Raw genomic sequence first — 17359 nt, forward strand, 5'->3', positions numbered from 1 at the left:
GCCTTGGGGACACAAGGCAACACCTCAGGCCTTGTTGTGGTGTGCAGCCCCCAAAGAGGCACATTTTAATATCTTAATCTCCAGAACTGCATTTACGACCTGCAGCTGTGGTGCCAAAGTGGCCCCCGACACGCTGAGACTATTGTTGGCCAAAGGGAGCTCCAGGGTTTCTGGAGTGACACAGGAGAGTGAACTGAACTGCCCTGCACTGGGGTGGAGTGGGGGATTGGGGTTTTTTTGTATGCATCAGGTTATTTTGGGCCTTTATCGCTTCTAAATTACAACAGTTCAAGCACAGTAATGGGTGAATGAGCAGGAATTCATTTGCCAGGGCTTTGGGCTTCCAGAGAATGAGAACTTGAACTGATTAATTAAAAGAAGAATCCCTGTGTTACACGTGACTTAAAATGAATATACAGTAAGTGACGTGTTAGGCTGTGACACAAATGACATGTTGGGGTTGTTCTGCAGCCTCTCCACCTCAGTGACTTGGAGATGTGGTGTTGCCACTGCCTCACTCCCAAAACTGAATTTTTCTCTGATGTGCTTCAACTCCTACAGAGCATATTTTGGGAGCATACAGCATTATGGGCATTTCTGTGCCAGCTTTTCGTGGTATCATCTTCTAGCCTTTTCCAGAATTTTCATCCCTTTCAACCACAGGTGTCTGCAAAGAGGGGTGAGGGGATAACCCCATCAATCTCATAGAGAGGAAAATCCCTACTGGTATTTGGACTCTGCTTTCTGTATGACGGCTTGAAGACAAGCACTAAGCTTAATATTCCAGGGAATTCAAATACTCTGATATACATCCTATAGTATTAACGTGCAGATATTGAGCAGAAAATTGTGTCTCTGGACAATAATTAATAAGTTAACTAGGCAGGTTGTTTGCCAAGTTCACCCTCACGCAATATAAACAAGAAATGTTCCTGCTTTTCCCCTATTACTAACTTTTTTTCTCAAAAGAGAAAGAAAGGAAAATTCAGAAAGTTCAGAAGATGCTTATGGAACCAAATTATTGTTTAATATATCTACTGATCCTGACATTCCTGAATTGTAAAAAGTAAAATGGTCCTTAGCAAGAGCTCTGCCTCACAAATCTGTTCCTCTAAGGCTCTTCTTCACCACAGCTTTTCCGAGAGGTCTCAGTTTGGTTGTGCTGAAAGATCACAGCACTGTCACACTCGGGTTTAGGCCCACGAGGCTCTGCAGAAAGCTTTGGGTTAAGGGTTTCAAACATGAATGCCTTGAAGGTCTTTGGCACTTTCTGACCATCAGGAATACTCTAAATCCTCTTAAGAAAGTTTAAATTATTCCAATTAATTCCCAAAATCTGGAGCTAAATACAATGCTGGGAAATTGCAAAAAATGAAAACTAGGGCTTGAACAAGCTGATGGATTTGAGCTGCCAGTCAGAAATCCATGCTGGTCACACAAAGGTATTCCATTCATATCAACACACACCCTTCTCAGAACTGAGAGAGGAAGGGAAATGGATTTCCTACATGGAGGGAGGATGAAGAGAGGGCACAGTTTTTATTCATCCACACCCATGAATGTTGCAGTAAATGAGGTCTGCCCGATTCTCCTTTCAGCTGAGGGGTTGCTGAGATGCCCACAGCAGTCCTGAAGGCAGCCTCACAGACAAGCATCCAAACTCCTGGACATGGAATGGGATCTGAGCATCCAAGACAATCAACTGTCTTTGGAAATCCTAGAGAGGTAAGTGAATGCACCCACCCCACTCTCATGGGCAAGAGTCACATCTTTTCCTCATTTCAGAGAGAGTATACCAAGAAATAGATTAAATGATTTGCACAAAGCTTCACAGAAAGCCAAAACTATATTTGAAAGCTGTGTCCAGCAAATTCTGGGTGATGCTGGATTTGAATTCTGGCATTTCTATGTTGCCTCTTAGCCAGAGCAAGGAACTGCACTGACACAGTTTAATCAGAACAACAGTATCTATTCAAGCTAGGATTTTGAATATCAGAAAGGCTGTCTGCTCCTCAGCTGGATTATATTTCTGGGAAAAAGTTCTCATTTTAACCAAATTGATTGAAACCTAGTACAGCATCAGACTTCAACTCCTATGCACAGCAATGCTGGTTTTCCAGAAGAAAAAGGAGAAGGAATGAGAACTCCAGTGCTACAAAAACCATACATTGACACTGATGAATGCTGTTTCTCTTATCTGGCATGAGAAAGACAAAAAAAAAAGAAAAAGAAAATTACTGCTACAGAATGGAAAAGAGTTAAAAATGCACAGTATAAAAATGGAAGAAGTCAGAAATACAAGCTAAAGAGAGGAGGAATATTTAAACTGCAGATTGTCACAGTGCAATTTAAGCTACAGCCCTGATTTGCCATATCTGAAATTCTTACCACATCAAAGAGTCTTTACCTGTATGGTTAACCCATAAAAACAGATATTCTGGGGTCGTCAGTAAACTTGTGTAAGACAGACCTCAGAGTTACAGCCTTGAAAACACTGAGAAAACACCCATTAACCATATCACCAGGAGAGATCTGCAGTCCTGGAAAATCCTCATTCCCTGAGATGCAAGAAGTGATGAACCACACATGGAAAGTGAAATGGGCTCATCCTTCCCACACACCATCACCCCCTCATTTCTTGTGTTGTTTTCAGCTGCATCTGCAAATCACTCATCTTTCCAAAGCCCTTCAATTCCCAGTTTATTAGGGCTGCACAACTGCCCCAACAGAAAAGATGGACAACCTCTGGGAAATGCCTTTCCCACTCACTCACTCTCTCCCTCATGTTTTTTTTTACTGACAAAGGACTCCAGTGGGAATAGTCACCACCTTATCTGGGCATGCAGATTTCTGCTGGAGTCCACAGAAACACACAAAACACAGGATCACATCCCCATAAAATGCAGCAGACAAGCAAATTGCATGCTTGACAAATTGTATGCAGACCACAGGCTTGATCTTTAGCAAAAATCAAAATAAAAAATGGCAACAACATTATACTTTCATATCCTCAGAGCATTGTTAGACATTTAAAAATGAAAGCACCGGTTTGCCCAAGCTAGCCAGAGGCCTCACCAAAAAAAAAAAACCTCATGCAAGATCTCTCATACAGGAGATAACTTGAAGAAAATAAAGGCTGAAATTCTACTACTAGATTTTTCTAATCCAACTCTCATTTCTTTGTCAGTTTTCTCTAATTCTGTGTTTGCATCATCTGTCACCTATGAAATCTACTGCAAAGCAATAAACAAAGAACAGCAATAAATATATGTTTAGATTGAATGGGAGGATTAAGCAGAAGGAGAGAATTTGTTTTCTGTCCCTTGCTACTGACATTTTGGTCCTTATTAACTTTTTGTCATTTCAACACCTGTGATAAGAAACTGATATGGTGAATTTTTACCTCCATGTCACCTTTCTATGAAAAGTGAGAGTAATTTCCTGACACAGACCTTCTTTCAAATCAAGTTTAGAGTTCAGTAACACTTCATGGCACATACAATATACTCAGGATACCTCCCTTGAAGATAAATAAACTTGTAAAATATTACCTCAAATAAAAGTTTAACATTTGTCATGTTTAATCGGCAATAAAAAATCAGACACCTAATTCTTCACAGTTTATCCTTCACCAACATTATGTCACTTCCAAGTTGAAACATGGAAAAAAAATTTGACATTTGCAGGCAGCGTGGCAGAAAGGCAGCCTGCCATGTTATCAAAATAATTTATGTTCTGAAATTCCTGTGAGTCCAACATGAAAATAGCATCTCCACCATTCCAGCTCTGAGTTTAGACAACTCCAGGGTTACTCGATGTGACACAGTCAGGGACAGAAACCACCTTAAACTGGCACCGATGGTCCCCCGAGCTGGCAAACACGAGTTGCTTAAATTCTCCACGTGCTTCATTTTCTGTCCTAGGGAGTGATGTTTGAAACAGGAAAAGGGGGTCAGATCTGGGAGTAGAAGAGATTAAACTGCAATTTTGTTTTCCTCCTTTTTGGGCTAGCCTCTAGTATCAATCTCAGCCTGCTCTAAATTATGTCCAGCTGTCTGCTGCCCCTAGGGACAATTCTAGCAGCCAGAATTAGTTGGGAGTGCAGTGACATTTTAACCACACACAGTCTTCCTTCAGCCTACCTATCCTTGGGTTTTTGAGGACAATGGGGGGTGGCAACACATCCTGCCAGGAAGAAAAAATGTGAACACTGAAGTTGTAAACACATTTGAGCTGAAGAATTTATGAAAACTGTGGGGTTTAAAGAAAGCAAAAACTGAGATGTGGCAAAGAGTTCACTAAAACTGTAGGGAATAGAGTGCACAATTTTCAGAAGGAGCCAAAAGTAAGGAAAAATAGAAAAATTAGGGACCAGCCTGACAGGGCTTCTCCAATTGTTGTAGGGGTTGGCCTCAGCAGTGCCAAGCTGCTCATGGTCAGCATGGAAGGAGGGATGGTTTGACCACAGGGACATCTTCAGACACCCCAGATATGTAAATAAGTTGTCCTTCAGCTCGTTCACATACCTCACACTCCCATCAGCATTTCCAAGCGTTGAAGTTCTGCTCTCCCACACCAGGCAAGCTTCCAGTTGTCTCAGCAGGGAATATCTCAACTACCAAATCATGGACTGAGTCTCCTACCTCCATTTAAAGGACTGACAACCATCCTTGGCAGCACCAGGCATTTCAGTAAATGTGTAGCACTGGCTGAAGCCAAGGGAAGGGGTCCCTGCTCAGCCAGTGCTCAGACACACTCCAAAACAGTGTTCCTGCTCTTCTCTGCTTTGCAGAAGATCTTTCCAGAGGGAAAAAAACCAACTGCAGTCCTGTAAAACAGGCAGTCTTTTCCTATGTGGTAGCTTAAGACAAGAATTTTAAAATTTTTACTTAATCCAGAACCAACAACTTAAATTTTGTTCTCCTTGCGTGGCATGGATGAGAATGCCACAATTCAAATGGCAATTCAATGCTCACTAAGTAGTGTTGCCAAGTAGATAAAAGCAATTATGATGTTATTTTGCATTCATTAGATTATTAGAAACACCTTTCTATTCTTCTATTCTTTCTGCATTTCTTTCTATAAGCAAGAAACAGTAAAGTTTGAAATACATGAGGGACCACATCACAAACAGGAACCCAATTTACACCAACAGAAGTGAACAACTCCAAGTCAATCTAACACTGGGAAGCTGTATTCCTAAATAATAGAATGTAGGCTTTAAAGGAATCATTTTGGAGCAGGAGAACACATGTCAAAAGACAGCCTGTTAAATATGAAAGTAATATGCACACAAAAGTACCTGCAAAATGCCCTATAATGTAGTCAACTTAGATTTTCTTCATTACACCACGTTGTTGCTTCTGTTCTTTATTTACCAGTGAGGTGTGTGGATTGCAAGTACATTTTCAGGAGTCCCACTTATCTGTAAGCACAGAAAATGCAAAGAGGGAGAGAAAATCCTGCCTTCTCTCACCTAAAAAATAAAAGATAGGCAACATATGGTTGCAGCTACAAGTATTCTAAAACTACCAGCTTGGCTGATTCTAGAACAGATAAGAAGTGATTTGATTCAGAGACAAAATTAATGAGCACTGTATGGCTGTCCAAAAAAGAACTCATGCTTTAAGTAAGATCAACTGTAATTTAATGTTAAGAATTATGGGGTTGTATAGGAAAGCCATTCTCTAGGCCAGCAGTGTCAGAGGTCTGCAGCATAGTAAGACTTTTTTTTCAGATTTCCAGTTCTCCAGGCCCTTCAAGGTCTACATTAAGGAGGCAAAAACTTATTTTAAAACTAAAGACCTCTTGTTGAACTACAGGAACAGAACAGAGCTGCTGTACTGTGCCACTGGCCCCCCAGAAGCAAAACTGGGGAATTAAATAAAGATCCAGTGAACTACTGTGCCCCCCAGAAGCAAAACTGGGGAATTAAATAAAGGTCCAGTGACCAGGTTCCTGGACACCTCCTCTTCACCCAAACCTACCAAAGCTTCTAAACCTCTGCAAAGCCTCCTCATCCTTCTTTCTGTTCGCGAGCTTTCCCCCTGGGTGATCCAGTGAACAGGTTCCTGGACAACTTCTCCTCACCCAAAGCTTCTAAACCCCTGCAAAGCCTCCTCATCCTTCTTTCTGTTCGCGAGCTTTCCCCCTGGGTGGGGAAATAACAGCATTTCATAGCCTGGGAAGGTTTTTAGAAGTGATGATTGCTGAACTTAGGTGGTGTCTGAGGAACAGGCATTGCCCTGTGGTGGGCTCCTCACGACTTTTAACTACTGAATTTTTAACAGCCACAACACATCAATAGTCCTGCTATTTTAAGTTTCCATGGGAGGTTTAGATCAGGTATTACCAAAAAAAAATTCAAGGAAAGAGTTGCAAAGCACCGAAAGAGGCTGCCCAAAGCAGTGGTGGAGTCACCACCCATGGAAATATCCAAAAATGCGTGGATGTGGGACGTGAGGGCAAGAATATTGGAAGTTCTGTGTGAGGGCAAGAATATTGGAAGTTCTGTTTGCAACCAAGTGAAGGGCAAGAGATCTAAAGGCCTTTTTGGGAGTTTATTTTCTTTTAGAATCTGCTTGTGTTCAGTGTTTGGCTTGCATAATGTATGTCATGGAAGGAAAGGAAATTAAACAAGCTTGGGGAAAACCCCAGTTTTCCATTCTCATTTCCACATCTGCTTACGGTTGTAATTGAGAACACGGTAGCGATGGACTCGATAGTCTCAAAGCCCTTTTTCCCCAACATTAAGGATTCTACAGTCGCATGACTCACGACAGACGCCAAAACGATGGCCGTGCTGCTCTTCCTCGAAGATCCCAACCGGGACACCGCCGCCGCGGGGCTGGGGCACCCGACGGGCGTGAGGGAGCGGCTCCCGGGGCTGCGGCCGCCCTGCCCTCACGGCTCCCGGGGCGGTATTTAGCCCGGGGCCGGCACCGGGCACACACCGACAGCGGCGAGGGAACGGCGGCCGCCGGGCACGGACAGACAGACAGCGGCTGACGGCAGCGGGAGAACGGGCACCGCCGGCCGCCGGCGCCGCACGGCACTGGGGAGAAGGATAGCGAGCGGCCGCCGGCACCGCACCGACACCGCGGGAAACGGAACGAGCGACCGCCGGCACCGCGCCGGCACCGCACAGGCACCGGGGGAAAGGGAACGAGCGGCCGCCGGCACCGCACCGGCAGCGGGGCAAGGGGAGCGAGCGGCCGCCGGCAGCGCAGCGGAGGCGCGGGACGGGAGCAGAGACCGGCGCTCGCCCGGTCCCGCAGGTAGGAGCGGGCACCGCGGGCGGCTCCGTGCCCGCCGCCCCCCGGGCACGGCTCTGCCCGAGCGGGTCCCTGGCAGAGCCCGGCAGGTGGGGGGGTGTCCCCCATGCCTTGCTTTGACCGAAAAATTACTTTTCCGCCCCAAAGCGTGCGGCGATCGGGCAGTGCCGCTGCCCGCGCCTTCTCCGGCGCTGCTCCCGGTGAGCGCTGGGGAGTTTTAAACTCCATTGACTGGATATTTCCGCCCCTCTCTCCCAGCTGGATAAAATCCCCGGGCTGGGAAGCACGGCCAAGCCTCAGCCTCTCCTTGCGGGAGCGAGCGGGCAGCGCCGGGCCGCCTCTCCCAGGTAGGGGCTGGGTGGGCTCCCCCGGCAGGAGCCGGTCCCGGGGGGGCTGCAGCCTCTTCCAGCGAAGGAGAGCGCTAAAAGCATTCCTGCTTGATTTGTTTTTCCTTTCTTTCAAGGTTCACGATGTTGACAGCTATGTTCTTGGCTGCGTTCGTTCTTATTACAGTACGTTCGCAGGAAACTGAGGAAACCATAACGTACACGGTAAGGTTTAATAGACTCGGAGATAATTACTGCTTTGCGGGGATTCTTTGCTAAGTGACCCTTAAGAAAAACCGAATTTCTTGCCAATGTATAGCGTGTGCTACAGAGGTCGCTGAGTTCGAATATTAACCATAAAATAAGCTGTTCCTGCACTCAGTGTTTAAAAGTTCAAGATGACAAGATTGAGCAAAATGCATTACAACTGCTAGTTTGGAAAAGTTTATCTGTGTACTCGGTTTGAGGGACTGAACAAAATTAGGAGGTTTTTAATATTTGTTTAATCCATTTTCATAAAGGCAGGGTCCCTGGGACCTTCATTTGAAATATATGGAGTTTGACAGATAATTAGGTCAAACATTCTTTTGTGTTTTCTTATGGATGTTTCAAGCTGTTTTTAACAAAATGTAAGTACTTCCAAATTTGGGGCTTTTAATGAAGTATCTGAATCCCGGAGTGATCATGGGACTGTTCTTTTCTGAGCTGGGTTTGAGCAGTGGTTTTGCATGGCTTGATAAAATTGTTCAAGATTACTGGGAATAGGTTCTGCTTGCAACCAAGTGGCAGGCTAAGAGATTTAAAGGTCTTTTTGTCAGGCTTTTTCTTTTCAATCTGCTTGTGTTCAGTGCTTGGCTTGCATAATGCATGTCATGGAAGGAGTGGCAATTACCCCAGCTTGGGCTGGGGAAAAACCCACATTTTCACATCTGATTACAGCTGTAATCCCTGCAACTTGCTTCATATGGGTGGACCTCTGGATATGTGCACACACATCAGCCCAATGCCACACAAGCAGAAAATTCTGCACACATGCAAAAAGTTAGAGAACCACAGCCAAAGCCCAGGATTGTGTCTTATACAAGTAATCCCACTGAAGTCAGTGGGATGGCTCAAGCAAGTAAATATTGCAGAGTTGGACCTTCTTGTAGAAGTCAGGGCTTAAAGAAGCCTCAAGTGAGCATCAGGAAGTCAGTAATAAAATACTTTAACACTGGGCTTTAGAAGCATTAGGGTTTTGAAGGCTGGGAGTAGTTTTATTTAGAGGCTTCTGTGATTTACTTTTGTTTTCAAGTCCCTGTTTGTAGTGGAAACTGAAGATGTAAGTACCTTTTGAAAATCTGGACTAAAAACAGGGATCCCACCCTCCTCCTTTCCCACAGTTATTATAGAGGGGAGGTTTAATTATGCAGCATTTCACATAATTCTGTTTACACCAACTGAACATTTCTAGTAAGCCTATGTGACTTGGGCACCTATGCTCCATTTTCAAGGAGGTCTTAGCCCTTAGGTGCTTCACTGATGGTTAAATGCTGATCCTGTAAAATGAAACAAAAAACCCCAGCTTTGGGAGATTTTGCTCTTGGGATGCTACTGTTTCTCATGCACACATTGTATCCATGGAGGGCCAAATCCTTTGCTATTGTAAAAGCCTTTGGCTGCAGTAATAGATGGACTTGGCTCCTTGCAGTTAAACAGACAGTACTTCTGTTGTGCATTAACAGGAATTGGTTGATTCAGTAAATGCATGAATTAGCTGTTTTCCTTTGGGTTTGCCTTTTCATAGCTACAGTAACTTTGGAGTTGTCAACTCAGCATGTAGTCAATCCTTTAGAGAGTGTCCACTTACCCCTTGGGGAGAAAAACCTTCCAAGCTACAGCTCGCTGCCACATCTGACAAATCACTGGTGTCACCTGCAAGAGAAGAAAATATTTTCAATCCTCCTGCTGAGTCAGAGTCCGTCAGTAACGAGTCCCTTAAAATAACTTGAGGATAGGACCTGCAACAAGTGGATCTTGGCATCAGAAAGTCAAGTTTGCCACTTGTAAGTCCCTCAGCAGCAGAGGAGTTGCAATAAGATTTAGCTTGCTTGACTGTGACTAATTACATTAGTCAACTCCATTCCTTTTTTGTTTGGGGCCATTAAAGTAGTACCCTGAGCAGCCCAAGATGCACCTACACAGCACAGTCTGGTTGATTCAATGATATTTTCATATTTTAAATGTTCCTGCTGCAGTTGGTAGCACCATGATACTTTGTTAATCAGTCTCTGTGACTGTGACCTCTGATTAAAATTACTGCCCTCTGGATAATTTAATGTTTTTGGGCAGAGAAATAATGAAGGTGCAGAGCAGACTATTTAAAATCTTTCCTGAACTTGCTGGTGTGCATTGATATGAATAGCTGCTGAGTATAGCCTTGTTTGAATTCTGCAAAGTCTTGTATAAATAAGTAGTCCTGCTGTTATAAACTCTAACCGTTTATTGTGTGTCTCACAATATAAATTGTCCTTCCTAGACTGCAGTTCCTGGAGTCATATGATTAAAAAGCATGTGAATGAATTTCCAGCTGTCATGGGATCCTTCCCCATTGCTAGAGTGCTAATGGGAGAGAGGATGAAATCCAGGGGCACAGAGTCCTCTTGGTCCCTCTGGCAAAGAGTCTGAATATGAAAGAGGTTCACCTGTAGGAAGGCAGGGAATGAGATCCAAATTCAGAAAAACTTGCTGCTTTTCATAAAATGATTTTCATTCTGGTCAGCTTGGTCACACCAAAGATCATCCAAGGATTCAGCCAAGGAGAGATGGTATAACACTGGGACAAGGGAAGGAGAAAGCAATGATTTTGTCACTTTGCTCCCCAGTCTGCTCACAGCAAACAATATCTTGGGAACTTCCCGAGACAGAGGCGCTCTCTGTGTTTCATAGAGCATTCCAAGTGGGAATGCTCTATGAGCATTCTTGTGGGAAGGGATCCACAAGTCTTACTGTTCCTGCACAGCAGTGATGTACCAATTGCCATTTTTCCAGCCTACCAAGGTATTGCATTCCCTTTGTGTGACACTTTGAGTTCACTGAATACACTTGACTGTTTTTCCAAAATAAAGAATCCCAAGTAACCAAATTATTATATTTTTTTCTCCACAGCAATGCACAGATGGCTATGAATGGGATCCTGTTAGGCAACGGTGCAAAGGTACAGTAAATAATTTTCAAAGACAGACTTGTCACTGGTATTCTTTAAGTATTCTCACTGCACACCCCTGTTTTGGACACGGAGGTGCGCGTGCATGTCTCGTCGTGTTCTTTGTGTTAATGGCTGTTGCAGAAGGTTCGACTGTTAAAAGCATGACTTGTGTTGTTGCTAACCACAGATATTGATGAATGTGAAATAGTCCCAGATGCATGTAAAGGTGGGATGAAATGTGTTAACCACTATGGAGGATACCTCTGTCTACCCAGAACAGCGCAAATTATTGTAAATGAGCGAGAAGAAGCAGCAGCTGAATCCACAAGTGGTCGAAACAGCGTCATTCGCCGGACCCCGGCCGACCCCCAGCGTGCCCCTCCCAACCCAACCCACCAAATCCAGTGTGCAGCTGGGTATGAGCAAAGTGACCACAACGTGTGCCAAGGTAAGCCGCTGCCTGCCTCGGTGCTGCTCCCGGTGCACTTGCAGTGTGGGTGACCACAGAGCCAGGGGATGGCAGCCTGTAGCCCTTGCACTGACCTGGAAGGGACTGGTGCTCCGTTAACACCTTTAAAGATGCAAAAATAAAATACAGAAATGTCGCTGTTGTTGTTCGAGGCGTCAGAATGTGAAGTTTGTTGCAACTTTTACAGTCTGTTCCAGCTGCTTTTGGGCTAAAAAATTGAATTCGTTCCGTTGTCTGTAGCTCCTAAAAGAAGTCTTAAAATTACTCTAGTGAAGCATTTTGTGTTGTATTAAGTATGTCTGGGAAAGAAAATGCTCTGACAAGAGTGGGCAATGCAACAAGGCATAAGCAATTTGGAGAGGTTTGCAGAACTCTGTATTTTTCAGTAAGTGAATGCTGAATGAACAAAAAATAACCACAGGATGAACTTTTGCTTAGAGCAGGCTGCAGTGCACAAGGGTCCTGTATTTTTATTGTGGATAAGGAATATTCCTGCTGCAGTACCAACTCCTGAACAGCCCGTGCTCTTCTGATCTCTCTGGAAGTAGCCCTAGGCAGACCCTGCCAGTTTACTTCCAGTGCTGGCCTGGGCACTCTTGGAAACTATGGCAATGAAGAGCTTTCATCTGAGTGTACATACACCACACACAGTGCCAAAAATTCTCAGGGCATTAGCAATGTTAATTGTATGCATTCAGGAACCAGCCTCACAAGCACTTCTGTAAACTAAGACTGTTTCATTTATTATTTTATATAAACAGTTTACTCTTCTACTTGCTGAAGTAACAAATGTTTTGGCCATTGTTTTGTTTTCTTTCATAGAAATATATTCTAGCCCTTGCTCACAAACTTGCTTTTCAAGCACATTGGAGGGACACCCGTGCAAGGAGAGGGCAAAACTTGACCCCATGGTTCATCTTTTCCACTTTGTGGCCTGTAGCAGTATAATCACATAAAATAGTACTTGAGGGACTGTAATCAGGGCAGGCTGTAATACACAGTGGTAGTTTCCTTCTCCCTGGTATTCATGTACACAGGACATTATTTATCACTAGTAAGTAAATTCCCTGTCATTCTGGACCACAGTAATCATCATGGAGGCTGGAGGAGTTATTTTTGTAGGCAAAGCCTCAGAGTTGCATTTCTGGCTTATCTGCTCATGTCCAACATTTCTGTCACTCTGATTCAAGAATGTCAAGTACAGAACCTACCACAGGAGGTCAGATCTCCTTAACCCTGGGCGTTCACTGGGGGTCATCAAGGGAAAATCAAAATTTTCCTTAAATGGAAAATTGGCTTTTTCCTTAGTTTAACTTGGCAAAGCAGCAGCAAAACCAGGAGCAGAACTGCTGGGTTTGGCCTGGTACTCCCTCCTTCAGGTGATGCTGCTGGCACTACTCTTCACTGGTGAGCTGTAATAAACTGTTCCAACTTCAGCACATAACATTTTTATTTTGATAAAAAATGCAAGTTATGCTAGAAAATGTCAAAACATGACTATCCCTTTTGCTATGCTGGCTTTAGATGTATAAATTTGGGATACAGTATGACAGTCTGACAGCATTTAGTACCCATAATTTGTGCTCCAAACAAAGGTCGAGGGTTAGGTTTAACTGAGAGACTGAGAACTGGTTAAGGTTTCTGTTTTGTTGAGGAGAAATTGGTGGTGATAGATTACTATTACTCCATGCTCTTGCTTCCTGGAACTTGCAACTAATTGTTTCTATTAAATTCCCAAATCTTTGGTTCATTTATAATGACAACAAGTGCTGTTACAGTACCAGAAGTTTTAACCAGCAGGCACAAAATCTGTGGTGAAATCTTGGGCTTGACTGCATCAAGCTACTCATTTCCTCATGCCAACATTTCAATCTGAATGCAGAAAGCATGGAAATATTAGTGTTTAAAAGCTGAAATGTATTGAATGCATTCCAGCTGGAAAAAGGGTAGTGGACAGTGTGCTTGAAATGAAGGATAAAAGAGTTTTGGAGCACTTAAAGCATGCATTCAGCTTCATGATCTTCATGCTTTTCGCTGCTGAAAATATCTTATAAAAGATAATCTTGATCAGCAATGGTCCCGCTGCGGATTTATTTAATTATGGTTAAAAGACTTTGCTATGATAACTGCTCGAGGCTCCTAGGGAGTGTAACTTACAGATATAGTCACACTTAAGCTTGTTTTATTGTTTAGTAAATCAAATATGAAGTCCAGCTCCTTCTAATTGTTTGCAGATGTATGACATTTTCCTTCCAGTCCAGCAGCACTAAGTATTTTATAACCAATGTGAAAGTGTGGAGACCTCTGTTTCAAACAATAACATGCTCCAAGGAGCTGAATTGCTGACATCATGCTGCAGTGTGAGGGGCCTTCTGTTTTAACACAAGTGTCCACTCCCTTTTTAAGCATGGAGCAGTGTGGGAATGACAGGCCAAGCACACTCCTGTGGTTCCTGTGCTTGGAATAAATGCCCATAAACGACACTGGTCCTGGTGGATTTCACTCCAGTGATGTGCTGATACATATTTTTATAACTACTAGTGAGAAGAAATGTTCTAGTGTGAATGTGAACCACATTGCTGTTAGAAGTGGGGGTAGCAAACATTTCCTGGGACATTCTTAAGATGCTCCTTATGAGCAGTGATGCCAGGAACCCCCAAACTGAAGCAAGGATGAGGGAGATTGTTCTGGAGAAAGGTCTCTGATGTGGAAGAAGTTGTGCTTCAACATAAACACTTGAACTTTAAATTCTGAGTTTATGACTTTACCTAATCCCCTCCATCCCCATCCCAAGCAGTTCCCACTCCACTGTCACTCCTAAAATTGGTGCCTAAGGGAGATTCCCATATGTGGCACCTGGTCACACTTTCATGAAGCCACTTGGATGTTCAGCCCTGTCCCTGTGAGGGTATCACTAATAGGGAAGAGCAAAAAATTGAATAAGAAATAATTTGAAACAAATTACTGAGTTAACTCAAATTCCCAGGCATTTTTTTCCCTGATAAAAACCATGAATAGCTGCACTCTGTGCCTGCATTCAGGCCTGAATTTTATTTTACTTTGTTGTTAGGCTCTCTGTGATTTGAGTCTGCTCCTATTGAATTCAAAAGAAAATCACCCAATTAATTCAATTTTGTCAAACCTAGTCTGCAAGAAAGTACTGGCTTCTCCTAGAATGTTAATGACATTTGAATGAAAAAAGGGACCAAAAAAGGTACCAATAACCTGCAAACTTGAGAAAAGGAAAATAAGTTATTTTCCTAATTCCTATCATGTTGGCAATGCAAGCAATAAAGTAAGGAAACATTTTTGCTCCTCAGCTAGATTATCTTTTGATATTTCTCCAGCCTGTTTATAACCCTTTGTGCTGCTGCAATGTACAGGAGAGAGACATTGCAATACAAGAGATCACTGCTTGCTTCTGTGGGAGAAAGACATTTTTCCAGAGTTCTGTCCAGACTTGGTGGACATTGGTTGTTTTTATCCTCCTCTGTGGAAGGAGGAAGAAAACGAATTTGTTCTCTGTGCTGTGGTTATTCTTCTCCCTGCAAAATCACTTTAGGTATCCTTACACTGGTAAAGGTTAAGGGTTTGTTTTGTTTTGGTTTTGGTACTTTTCAAAGTAACTTATCATACTCAAGCTATGCTTTTGACTCAAGTTAATTGTGAATAAGTCAAGGCTAAATTTTGCATCTGGAGAATCCTTTTTGTTGTTGTCCTGTTCTAGAGGAAGGGACAAGGGGGAGCAGTTCACGATGTTTTCCATAGAAAAATCACTTTGTATAATATATATTTACATATGTCAGGGATGTGCAGCTGGCATACAAAGAACATTAAAGGTGTGTGAGTGCAGGTGCACTTGGCTGCCCTTGGCAGAGCCTGGCAGGAGGCTCCTCCTTGGCATTTTGGCTGGGGCACTGCAGCTCCTAATGAGCTCCACTCACTGTGCTTTGATTCCCCTCCCTGAGAGCTCCTGGAACGTGCAGCCACATCCAGCCCAGCTGAAACTCAACCTGAAATGCACCCCAGGGCTGCCACTAATGTGCCACAACCACTAACGAGCACTCAGCCCTCAGGGCCAGATGCCAGGGAACTTCAGAAGTGCATGGACTGGGATTTTGGAGCCTCTGCACGAAGCTGGGATCTGCTCCTATGGGCCCAACCCATTTTCTAAGACACACACAGCCTAAAATACAGCTATAGATGTTCCTTAGCCATGGAAATGTTTTTGAGAGCTTTTCGTAAAATATTGTACCATCCCAAGTTTTTCCCCTTCCTGTAGGTAAGGAGTACTTTTAAAAATGCTTCAAGGCTACTTGTGGCTGCCTCATCCCTGGAAGTGTCCAGGGCCAGGTTGGATGGGGCTTGGAGCAACCTGGGACAGTGGAAAGTGTCCCTGCCCATGGCAGGGGTGCAACAAGGTGATCCTCAAGATGCCCTTCCAACCCAAACTATTTTGTGATTCTGTGAACAGCACTAGGCCTGTTGAGTTTGAGAATAGGGTGAGGACAGAACCTATGGCAGGAAAAATAAGGCCTGGTAAGGTGGTTTAGGATGGCAGTAGCTCCAAGTGCTCCCTCAGGCCATGTGTTTGTGCAGCACTCCAGCGAATGGGGAACACTTGTTGCCAGCTGTAGCCGCTCTAAGAGACTGACCTGGTTCAATGTGCCACTACAATACTCATTACTGGGACAAGCCATAGGAATTCTGCAGGTCTAAGAGGATCCACAGCACGTCAGAAGCTGACACTTTCACAGCTCTTTGTTCATAGCCTTCAATTAATTCTGTGTACATTTGGATACATCGTGCAGAGATAGATCATCTTTCATCAGCCCATCCTAAACCAACTGTTCAAGCTGTTAATCTGTGAAACTGATGCATTCTGCTGCAAAGCAGCATCTCTTTAGTAACCCTGAGGGTCCACAGGGGCGTTTACAAAAACCCATCTTGTTTTGAGGGCCTGGTTTTGGGCATTTTTGAAATCAGGCCACTCTGAATCATCTTCCCATCTGTGCTATTTGCACAGCTGTGGGTGTCAAGTCAAGACCTTGGAGAGATATTCTCTGTTCTGTCTGACCATTTTACTGTGAACATCCATCACAAGCATAAATACTAGCAGCTGCTTTCCTTTCCTTTCCTGAGTTAGTTACTGCTTTCCCATTGTCCTGACCCCTGCAGGAATACGCTCAGTGTGTTGCAGTTAAAGATTCCTGCCATTTGCTCATCCTGCTAAGTGTGCTAGAGGCAAGCAAGCTTCCCCGAGTTGTATTTACCTTAAGCTTCCTGAATTGGGATTATGCAGGCAAGCACTGGACTTCAAGTTTAAGTAAACTCATTAGCAGTTCTCATGGCTTCTTGCAGCAGAAGAATGGGATCACACAGTAGTCACCTCAGCTGTCATCCTTGTGGGCTGCATTTGTTGATTTTAAAGCCTGTTGCCTTAGTAGCTCGGAGGAGGCTCATGTTTTGACAGACAAAACACAGCAAATGGATTCAGAAGGCACATGGCCTGAAGAAAGTCCAAACTCCAGCCATCTGTCCTCCTTCAGGATTCCTCTCTCTAAGCCGGAGGTCTTTTTCACAATGCAATCAGGAATAACACCAGATAGCAAAGGGGAAGAATGTGCTCATGCCTGGTCCTGACTTGGCATCCCACAGGACTTGGCACCCCTTTAAACAGCTCAGAGCATTATTTCTCTGTTGAGGAATCCCCTGTACCTGTTGCAGACGCTCAGATCTGTGCATCCTACAAGTCAGGAACACCACACCAGGAGCAAGGGCTGTCACCTGCTGCACCCAGAGGGCACGAAACAGGACTTGGAGCAGCACGGGCTGTGCTCCCTGTGCCAAAACCTGCTCTCAAAGGAATATATTCCACAGCATCACAGTGATACAGGCACTTCCCCCACCAGGGCCAAAGCACCCTGCAGCTTTTAGCACCTGCCTCAGGTAATTTTATAGTGACACTATTGCCACTGGGATGTTCTCATTGTGCTTGCTCTGAGCAGTTGTTGTTTCCTCCCAGTCTCCTGTACTGTCACTCCTCAGCCTCCTGAGAAAGATTCTCTGCTCCTTTTCTCCACAGTTTTTTGCTCAGGATGAT

General features: G+C 44.1%; 1 protein-coding gene across 2 annotated transcripts in view; it reads left to right on the top strand.

Moving 5' to 3' along the window:
• The first annotated feature begins 6936 nt into the window (after positions 1–6936).
• EFEMP1 (EGF containing fibulin extracellular matrix protein 1) overlaps positions 6937–17359 on the top strand; it is a 45696-nt gene continuing 35273 nt past the window's right edge. Inside the window, exons 1-4 of one of the 2 annotated variants that reach the window (XM_041417275.1) lie at positions 6937–7277; positions 7738–7825; positions 10748–10796; positions 10975–11235. In XM_041417275.1, coding sequence (XP_041273209.1) covers positions 7745–7825; positions 10748–10796; positions 10975–11235 — 391 coding nt within the window. In that variant the 5' untranslated portion in view covers positions 6937–7277; positions 7738–7744. Of the gene's footprint in view, positions 7278–7556; positions 7622–7737; positions 7826–10747; positions 10797–10974; positions 11236–17359 lie in introns of those variants that run through there. The other variant, XM_041417276.1, reaches the window with a different exon arrangement.

This window comes from Onychostruthus taczanowskii, unplaced genomic scaffold (genome assembly GCF_017590055.1).
Source record: "Onychostruthus taczanowskii isolate IOZ18803 unplaced genomic scaffold, ASM1759005v1 scaffold55, whole genome shotgun sequence".
Taxonomy (NCBI): domain Eukaryota; kingdom Metazoa; phylum Chordata; class Aves; order Passeriformes; family Passeridae; genus Onychostruthus; species Onychostruthus taczanowskii.